This window comes from Anopheles bellator, chromosome 1 (assembly GCF_943735745.2).
Source record: "Anopheles bellator chromosome 1, idAnoBellAS_SP24_06.2, whole genome shotgun sequence".
NCBI classification, from domain to species: Eukaryota; Metazoa; Arthropoda; class Insecta; order Diptera; family Culicidae; genus Anopheles; species Anopheles bellator.
The window spans coordinates 20,460,121-20,470,790 of NC_071285.1; the positions used below are offsets into that span (position 1 = coordinate 20,460,121).

The window sequence follows — 10,670 nt, forward strand, 5'->3', positions numbered from 1 at the left end:
GTAAGTGAGTGTTTAATAGTTAACAAGCTCTTCTCCCCTAAAAACTGAGGAGTAAAATTCATGATTGGAAATTGTCTAGCGGAACCCCATTTTTGTTGCATAAAGTTTCGTGTTCATAGAGACTTAACGTAGGGAAACAGAATTGATTTTATTGTTTTAAATACACAAAATAGTTTTATTCTCTTTCCGTTTCTTACATACACATTTCACATAGCTAAGGTTTGCAAAACAATCGATCGATAACTTATCTACATCGTTTACTTGTTTTCTTTTTCTGATTACACCTCCGCCATATTTACACGCCATCTTGCCGTCGCAGATCGCTTCACATCGCGCGCAGTGTGAACCCGGTTCGTCGAACGGTCCTTCGACGTCCTTCTTTTGACCGTCTTGATTTTGGCATACCCTTTCGCCGGTTAAGAATTCGAGAGATTGCTTTCGATAAGGGGTGCGCGCTTCTTGGTGCCTATCTACAATCGTGTGTCGTGTCGTGCGGTCGACCTTTCCCGAGATTTGCTGGCGAATTTGGGAAACGAACAATTCTTCTCCGTCCGTCGTGGTCTCGAATGCATTTCAGTGGCATTTCGTTTCGTTCATAGACCTCCTGGCATTCGCCCCATCTTTCTATGTACACTGCCAAGGATGTGGGTCCAGTGCTTGGCTACGGTATCTCCTCCACGTAGGTGGCTGGAAAGATGCCAATCTGTCCCCGTAGCGCGCCCAGCCACCAGCCGTCCTCCTGTTTTATGTGCACCTCAAGAATGTCGCCGGGTTGTAGCTCCAGCTCGTCGTATAGCTTTGGTGTGTAGTTGAACAGTGCTCGGTAGCGCCCGAGAACGACCGGAGCGGATGCCGGCGAACCTCCGACGGTGACGGCGGTGTCCGCCCCGCTGTGATCGTTCCCGTTCAGGCCACCGTTCACTATCACGGTCGTTGTGTGGCCACCGCACTGTTCTAGCATTTGTTTCGGTGCCACCGAGCAGCGATCTTCATCTTCGTCCTGGGATGAAAATTCATCTAAAAATCGGTGCAAGAAACGAAAACGTCAGTTGGCGGCTTGGGGAAATTGGGGCGCGAGAGGTACCAAAATCGGAATCCGGCTGGTTCGAAACTCCGTCGGCCACACCTCGGTCCCACACCGGACTGTTCTCTTCGTGAAGCGCCGATTTACCCGCCGATTTGCTGATCGTCTGTAAGATGCACGGGAAACGCCAGTTTGATGTCCAAAATTTTTTTGCCCATTTTTACTACCACTTTTAGGGGGTCCTAAAACCTAAAACTCACGTAATGCTCCTGCCTTTCCTCGTTACAGCCGTTGCTGCGGGCGTAGTTGTGCACGATGTGCTTGATGAGTGCGTCATTTTTGATGTCCAAACAGTGCGCCGGTGGGTCGGGTTCGTCGACCGACGCACTTCCGTTGCTGTGCGCACTTCCGGCGTCATCGTCCTGTTCGTGTTTCAACCAGAGCGGCACCTTCAGTACGCTCGTCTGCAGTCCCGTTCGGTCTCGGGTTATCTGTGGTGAAGATTTTGGATGTTTCAATTGATCCTGCATGGCCGGAAGTCCGGGGAAAACAAACCAACCTGTATGTGCTGTGCCAGCGGATGGCTCGACCGTGGTTTATGATCCAGCTCGAGGAGTGCCGATTGAAGCTTGTATCGTGCACCTTCCAGGTAGGTGAGCATCGATCTTATCTGGAAAGAGTAGAAAACCAGAGCATAATCAGTATCGTGACCGCCGGTATGGCCTTCCTTGCACCTACGTGGTACAGTTTGTCGGCAATGTTCTGGTTGCTTTCGCCGTTCTTGTCGAGCGTTTGCGAGAAGCCCTTCAGTCCGTTGCGTGACCGTCGCTCCCGGTCCAGGTCCTGGCGGATCAGCTGGAGTAGCTTCACGAGCGACTGCTTCCGCCGTTCCCGGTTCATCGCGAGTGTCGTGTGCTCGCAGTAGAAGTCGGGCAGCAGCTGCTCGCTGGGACCTTCGGTCGCCCGCCGGATGTTCTTCAGCACGTCCAGATCCTTGGCGACGCTACAGAGGGCCACCTGCGGTCCGAGCCGGTCGATGGTTTTCGTCAGCAGCGGGCTCATCTCGGCCGACAGCTTCAGGTAGTCGGTGACGTACGTTTTGAACTGCGCCAACCGCTGGCTTTCGAGGGTCTGCAGCATGGACGATCCGCGCAGGACGGACATTTCCCAGTCGACGCGGGCCCGCTCGGCCCGGATGCACAGCGTGTAGTACTCGACGTCCGCCTTCTTCACCGCTTCCTCGGCCTTCTTCCGCTTGCCCTCGAGCTTGCTGCTGTCCTTCTCCGACACCTTCGCGTCCTTCTCGTTCGCCTTGTGCAGCAGCCCGATCGAGGGCGTCCGTTGGAGTCTGTGAAAGGGCGGGACGAATTAAGATCTCGGACCTGAAAGTACCCAAACATGGAGCCACTCACTTCACGTCCAGCATGGCGTCCTGCAGCTTCTCGTTTTCGCGGGCCGCCCCGTGGGAGGTCTTTTTCGCCTTCACCTCCGCCGTCCGCCACTCGGCCAGGATGCGCGCCGACTTGTCTACGTTCGTTTCGATCGTTTTGCGCGCTTTGTGCTGGTTGTCAATTACGGCCTTCAGCGGCTTCACCACCTCCTCGGCCAGCGAGGCCGAGAACTGTCGGTGTACCTCGGAGCGGCCCTCCAGCTCGGTCGAAACGGAGCGCCACGAGTCGGCGATCGTCCCTGGTAGATCGCGGCACGCCTTGTTCAGCTTGTTGGCGATCTTCGAGAGCGACTTGGCGTACAGCTGCTCGAGCTCGGTGCGCTCGTGCAGGATCGCGACCAGGTCCTTACCAAAGTCACCGCCCTGCTTCACGAAACGGCGCACCTCCTCGAACCCATTCTGACCCTGTGGGCGAGAGAAAAACGAGAAAAATGGAAAAGTTGTAGTAAGCCACGCTTGTTGGTTGGGTTTTAGGAAATTTGAAATGGAATCGATCCCGACAATCGATCCCAGTAACCGTAGGGAAAATTACGTTTTGGCTGTCATTTTTATAATTGTGTTAATTGATTCCCTTATGATTTCCTTTTTTTCGCATTTTGCTTTCTCTCTTCAGTGGACCAGGAGCATCGAGCACGACAACCGGGATTCCTCTAAGGTTTGTAAAGTAACTGCGTTTTTTCCAAACGATTTCTCTTAAAACAGTTGACGTTGGCGATTTCCTCCAAGCGTTTTCTTGATCATTATGTAACGGGCTAACGGCCATCTAACTATGTCGCCATCAAAGCGGCGAGGACCATCTGTTTACCGCCTACCAAATAGGTGAGACCCTCGTTCATAATTCGAGCAGTGAGATAGCACAGCACCGTTAGACATTATGCACTGCTGGAAACCTCGTCTGGCGGGTAGTAGACAATCTTTCCTCTAACGCGGCAAACAAGTGCCATTTTGTGAGGGGTGGCCCAAGTACTTCCACCCAGCAGCAGGTTTGCCATCAACAAATCCCACCGCACTGCCGCGATCAATTGTAAAATTCCCACCTCGCATTAATAAACGCTTCCGGTGACGATTGTCGGAGGCGCGCTTCTTCCTGGTTTGGCTGGCCAAAGCCTCTGTGGCTGTGGAGGCACTATTATTGGGCACTCCGCAGTACGAGATTGCCAAGCTGCTGCTATCGGGACCATTTGGAAAACCTGACTCAGGACCAACCGGACCACAGCGGAGCGCCACGCGGTGAACGTTCCCCGCGGGACGTTTGTCTTCTTTTAAACGAGGAAGCGATAAAAACTCACTCCGCGGAACTAGCGTCTCCGTGTGCGATGGCGATGTGTTGAGGGACAGATAAAAGAAACTACCACGAGGTGAAGCGAATCCTTGGCTCCGGCCCGGTTGCGTGTTTTATCACCTCTCCACTCATGGTGGCAATCGACTAATAAGTGAACGAGACTGGTTGCCGTCATAACATCGATACATTTTATTAAATTCCTTTGCATCGCCGCGGCGATTGGAAACGAGTTACTCCAGAGGCATACGGCCACTCATTTCCCATTTCCCGGTGCTGGGAACGAGTTTTCGGCCCGCCCCAACCAAACGATGAGTGCGCTGACTCGACTCGCTGCTCGATGCCCGAAGATGGATGATCAATGCCGGCTCTGACTTGTGTCAATCTGAGTTGCGCCGAGGAAGTCAGTGGAGTGAATTGCCTCACGTACGAAACTCGGCGCCCGTTGGCGACTTGCAGAGAGCGGGAATTAATTTTTGGACTTCCGGTGGCCGAAGAAAATGATAAAACCAAACCCGTGCCACCTTCGCCCCAGCTCATTAAAGTCCAAGTGACCAGCGGACGACACCGCGAGGAAGAGGTCCATACCATTTCTATTTCCTCACCGCTTGAGGGCGGCCGAGTGTGTGGTGGAAGAAAGTGGGGCCCTCTCGTCGGGGGTCGCCGGCTGGATCGTTAATTAGTGTTTCCGGCGCGTCGATGGCGTGGCACTTCCTCTTCGTCTCCGATGAAATCAATCAATTAAAGCGAGATGATTGCGCACTTCGAAACGGTCGCCACGCGGGTCGCGACCACATTTTGACGATCGCTGTTGCCGGTTCAGTGATTTTGTTTTCTTTTGCCGAGGTGAGTCCTTGGCGAATTGGGAAACCGGTACTTCTCCAAACATATCGCTTTCGTAGTTTAAAGATTTCTTCTCAGCATTAATAACTTAATAATTATTGTTTTGTGTTATTCTGCGATTGAGATCCTTTCACTCTGAAGCTAACTCTAGTTTGTTAGAAGCTTATAAATTGGCCACAATCTACGAAGCGATTCCGACAACTCGTAAGCATTAGATTTTACTGCTTCACCACTGTAAGATATGAAATTATAGTAATTATAAAATTATTTTAAGGTATTGTGACACATGAATTGCAATCCAAATCTAAATTTGCATATGGCAGGACACACTGATAGGATTTTAATTTACATTCAGTTTACAATTAAATGTTGGACAGATAATTATTTATTGAAAATAATTGTCATTTATTTCGGTCAGCTGGCGTTCTGATGAAATTGCTCCCATCCATCGTTTGATTCGGCTATCACAAGCTCAACTTCAACATCAATTTTTTTTGTTAAATTCATGTTAAATATTCTACATTGTCGTTAAAATAATCAATCCTTATAACATAGTATTAAAGGCTAACGGTAGCTAATACTGCATTCCACTTTTGCTTGGTCCAATCATTGGGCCACAATTAGCTAAATCAACGAGACAGGGTTAAGGGCTTCCGATTATTAAAGTTACTACGGGCGACGATCGGACTTTCACAAGTTACGAATCCAATCAATGCACGTTTTACATTACTGTGTGTATCGAAATATCCACCGTCCACAGCGAACCACTTTGCTGATGAGGATTTAAAAATTATTGTCAACACATGGCCCGTTATGAGCTTTCTTATTGCCGCCATTGGACCGCCGTATCGATTATGGAACCAGCGAAGAATGCAAACGATGGAGCGATGAAACGTAACGGTTTCCCCCGGAAGAACTTGGAAGAGATGGTGATTTTAATTGGAAGTCCCGCCGGTCCGAGAGGTTGACCGGTACCGTTTGACCACTTCAACCGGTTTCTGATAATCTTATGCGCCTTCCGTGACAGGTGGACCTTAAACTTCTCGGCTCCGGATTTTGGATTCCGTCTATGAGGTGCTATTAGGTTTCTCTTAATATCCTGCCAATTTGCTGAAGCTCGGACAGCGGATCATATTATTTTATCCACTCAACATTACGCAGGGACACAGAACTCACTGCTACGCACTCGGCAGTTAGTCACATTTGCATTCTCTTCACCGATGCACTTTACTTATTCAAGGTGCATGGTGGCTTTCGGGATTTCGGCGAGAGAAAGCGTGCTCGAGTCCGTCTCGACCTTGTGGACCGCGTGATCGGCGGCGCGAATGACGTTCAATGTTGTTCAAGGTCCCGAGTGACAGGTGCGCGTCCTACACCGATCTTGCCCGGTATCCCCAATCTGCCGTGGGATTTAGGGCCCTCCCAAAAAGGGGGCCACCAGAACACCGGGGGGTTTTCACTTTATGCTCGCTTCGCGCGTTATAAATAAATGCGTCCAACGTACGGCATTCGCAACCGACTCGTCCGTTTTCTACGCCGTCACCATTTCTGGTCGTCGAAAGGAAAGCAAACGAGGTCCGCGTGCGCGAACGCGACCCACGGACGGGTTTGTGGCCTTGATCTGTGGCCGGTTGTAAGATGTAAGTCGCGAAAGTTGTCACACACTTTCTGGGACCCCGGGGACGAAGACGAAGAAACTGGAACCGTGACACACGGAACTGCGGCTCCGGTTTCAAGGACGAAACGCCGCGGCCGGAGAGTGTTGTGTTTTTCCTTTTGGGAATCCAAAAGCCAATTTAACCAACATTCGGGTCCGTCTGTTGTGCAATCTGCGGTCGGTCGGAGGGAAGAAGCACAATAACGTGAATTTCGAGCTTCTTGTGACCGATTTCGCTGAATGTCACCTGTCACCGGCAGCAAAGGAAAAAAAACACTTGATGAATATTCAATCGGGTTTTAGAGTTTCAATCACTTGGGGACGAATTTCATATGTTGATGCTGTTCTGTTCAACTTTGTGCTGTTTGGAACGAGTTTATCTATAACAGTTATAAATTTGAAAGTAACTAAAATCAATTTAAGTGATGATCAGTGTCTATTGAGGAACTTATAAAATAGAGAAGTAGAATAAATTCAAGACTAGCCTACGATTGTGGGCCTTTCGCGCTTTTCAGTTGTAAAAACTTCCTAAACAGTCATCACAGTCAAACAGTCAACAACAAAAATATTGTATTTCGCTAAAAAATCCTATCAGGTCAATCAACTGATTTACTAAAAACAGTCTAGTACGTGAGTCGTAGATAAGGTTAATTGATTAAAAATCTAACCATGTTTTGGGAGGTGGAAACCCTTTAATCATCGATTAATCCTCCAATATTCAGCTATGGGTAAGTGACACTATTTATATATTTTCACGCTCATTCGTTGTAACAAATTTAAAAAAAACAATCACAAAATTTCATGAATTAAACATCGAATGGTATTCAACCGTACTTCGTTTTTGTCAGATTTGGCACTAAGCGAGTACTGATTCCACCTTAAAAGGAAACTTTACGAGGTACGAGACTTGACTCCGATGAAGAACTGATTGAAGTAAATGGTGCAGAAAACCTGTAGTAATTGCTGAGATAAATCGTATCACTCTTGAAGCGGGACCATCTTGAGCAGAGTATAGTTTGTAGGAAGAACTCATGTTGTTACATTTTGCTGTTACTGTATTTTGTCAGCAAGTACTCTCTTTCTGCGTCTCACTGTTCATGGGCCCATTTCGCCAACAACCGCAATATTTAATGCTTCACTTTGTGTTTTTCGTTTGCTATGTTCCTTTCACGGATCGAAATAAATCACTCCACTTCCTGAGACTGAGAGGATTTAGATCCCCGGGACATGTCAGTACGCAGCCCGCGCGAAACTATTAGGCAGTTAGCACATTCACGTAGAGCCCACCGGTTGGAAAGTAGAAATATGGTTGACACATTTTATGCTCGTCGTCCGTGTCCCCTCTCTGCTACCCCCCCTCTTGGCGTTCCCATTCGAGATAAGCCAAATGAGGAGGCGCTTTATTGCGGACTGCTCTCGGTGAGCGTCCAGTGGCCGTGGTCGGCAACCTAAGGGAAACTAGTTTCGGATCCATCAATCTAAAGTCGCGCGAAAGCGAGAGTTGAAAAATGGATTCCGCGGCCACGTTTCACGTTTGTGAGCAACCGACTCGTACAAACGTACACAAGCAAACGAACATTTGCCATTTGGCGCTAATTGATATGATTTGTTGGGACAGCCGCGGACAATTTATCAGCTGCGCTCGGTGGCGCAGCTCTTCTTGGGACTTGCTGATGGCAACCCTATTGCAGACCAAAATGGCAGGTACGGCTGGCGAAACTGGGCAGCTAAATAGGGAACAACCATTCAGACCGCCGAATGCCTGTGGTTGAAGACCTCTGGTGACTGGTGACGATTATTAATCATGCCGGTGGTTAAGGACGGACCGCTTACGTAATCGGGTGCGCCGAGTGCAAACAATCGACCATCTTCGGCGAGGTTAATTGTGAGACAATGCGATGGTCAATGAAGGTATGGACAGGTGGGCTTCAAAATGTTTTCCAAGAGAGCTTCGCGTTTCGCCACATCTCTGTTATCTAACTCACGATAAAGACGATCCATTATCTTGTCTCTGCTAATTGGTGACGTTTGCGAACTTGACGCGCTGTCAAGAAGTTTGCAAAAATCAAGCGTGACCTTAAGCTGATCCTGCGTTAATTTGATCAGGGTATCTATCCAACTCCTTAAACCGGTCGACTTAATCTGAATTCGGGAACGTTCTGAAAGCTACAAATCGGAACTGTCCGTCAATGCAAGGCACGCGCTATCGATCAGCCCTCCGGCCCTTATTGGAACCCTTATCTTCCGCCACTTCAAATCACAGCTGTTACAGCCGAAGATTGAGTCTTATCAGCTGCGAGCCCCAATAAATCGATAAATGCATCCAGTTCACGTCCGTCTTATCGAACTACAAGCCAAATCTGACACAAACAGACAGGGAACATTACCTCGAGAATTTCCGCGTTGGCACTCTTGCGGCGGATCGTCTTCGAGCCGTCGCCCCGATCCTCGGACGATCGCGTCCGGTCCCGGCGCCCAACACTCGACGACTCCGACACCGTGGTTCCGGTGAGCTCGTGCTCTCCACCGCGCGAATCCTGGTCACTGAGTGTCGTCACCGTCAGATCACTGTTCTGACGTTTCACAACGGACGTACCACCGGCTACAGCCATGCCACCAGCACCACTCTCTCCACCGACCCGCTGCAGGGCGGCGTGCTTCTGGACCACCTCCCGTATGCGATCCTGCTCCTCCCCGATCCAGTTCTTGAAGCCACTCCACTTCTTCGTAATCTTCGCCTTCCGCCGATCGAAGTCGATGAAGTGCTTCCCGGGCGCGCTCCGGTTCTTCATCAGCGTCAGGCGCCGCTCGGAGGGATGCAGTTGCTGGCGGTGCTCACAGTACTCGTCGCTGTCCGGAAGTCCGGAAGCGGTCGGTGGCGATGGCGGCAGTTCCGCTTCGGCTGCCTCGTTGATCTGGCGCGTCAGCTCGTTCAGCTCTTCCATCGACACCACCAGCTGACCGCCGGTTCCGGCGGCATCGGCCAAACTCTGGAAGCTGGCCGATTTCAGGTCAAACTCTTCCTCCTGCGTCGAGTTCGCGGACCCACCACTGCTACGGCGTGACGCGGCGTGGAAGCTTCGACTCATCCGATCGCCCGCTGGACAGGTCCCGATTCCCGCCGGCAGCATATCGTAGCGGCCGTCGGGACTCGGGAGGTTCTGGTAGAGGCCTTCTCGGCCCATCTCGCCATCGCTGACCGACAGCGACAGGTTGATCTCGTTCAGCACGTGATGGGAACGGGTCAGATCGTACCGGGACTCGCCGGACGGTTTCCGGATTCCCTCCGAGCGGGTGCTGCGCGGGAAGTCATAGATACTCTCGACAGCCGGACTGTTCGGTACGCTGGACACGGCACAGCATCGATTCCTCCCGGTTCGTCCGTTCTGGTCGTCGAACACTGTGCCTTGAGCGGCCGGAGCGGACAGATTCAGCGAAGGAGCTTTGACGAGACTCAGCCGCCCCGTCCCATCGTTGGACCGGTGCAGGTTGTGGGCCGACTTGGACCGACTCTTCTCGAGCGGCCGATTGCCTCCCGCGTCGTGCTGCCCCGTGCCCTCGTGGACGTTCTCGTTCCTGAACCCGCACAGGTTGTTGTTGCGCTCGGGACGCAGGAACGTAAACTTGATGTCACCAAAGTTGGGCAACGAACTGTTCGCGTCCACGTACACGTCACTGTCTTCGGAGGTGGACGGAGTTGCGATGGAGCGTCCCCGGGCCGGTGGCGCATCCGGGATGCTCGGTAGCGGGAGTTGCTCCATCGACGAATCGTCCGTATCGAAATCGAACTTCATCGTTTTGGAGATCAGGATCGGGGCGCCGATTTCGGGTCGAAAGTCGTCCGACCGATGGCCGCACATGTCGTAGCTGCCGGACAGGGGCTCCGCGACGCCCGCCTTGCGGCCCGGGTTCTTGCGCAGCAGCCGCTGCGTCCCGACGAGCACGCCCGAGTAGCGCTTCGTCAGCTTGTCGAAGAGGTTCGACGAGGCGGACGGTGATTTGTGGTGGCTGCGGCCGGCGGGCGATTTGTCCAGTGTCACGGCCGCCACGTGCTGCACGTCATAGTTTCGCCTCAGCATTGTTTCTCTCACTTGACACTCACTCACAGTATTCAGCCCTTAAGTCCTCAAATTGGCGTTGGGTCTCTTCGTCGGCTTTCGAGGCCGACCACCACCATTTTTTCTGGGTTTCTATTACGAATTTGGGAAAAAAAAGCGTACAAACACACGTTTATTATAGACACACGCGAGCGTGGGGGAGGTTTGCGCCAAATTTTCGGCTTTTCCAATTTCCCGGTCGTGGGTTCCGCTCTGACTGTCGTCGTCGTTTGATCACGGGCCGTCATTAGATTTCACTTTTTATCAGCCACCACACCACAGATCATTAAGTCACGGTTTTATTTGCCTCTCAGCCAACC

General features: G+C 51.2%; 1 protein-coding gene across 1 annotated transcript; it reads right to left on the bottom strand.

Annotated features, from left to right (window-relative positions):
- Nucleotides 1–160: 160 nt before the first annotated feature.
- Nucleotides 161–10,437, bottom strand: LOC131206122 (uncharacterized). The gene is made up of 7 exons (XM_058198534.1): nucleotides 8,641–10,437; nucleotides 2,437–2,879; nucleotides 1,763–2,372; nucleotides 1,584–1,694; nucleotides 1,285–1,515; nucleotides 1,085–1,190; nucleotides 161–1,017 (listed from the first exon to the last, which is right to left on the bottom strand). Exons 1-7 carry the CDS (start codon nucleotides 10,330–10,332, stop codon nucleotides 662–664), a joined length of 3,549 nt encoding a protein of 1,182 aa, XP_058054517.1. The 5' UTR covers nucleotides 10,333–10,437; the 3' UTR covers nucleotides 161–661.
- Nucleotides 10,438–10,670: the final 233 nt, after the last annotated feature.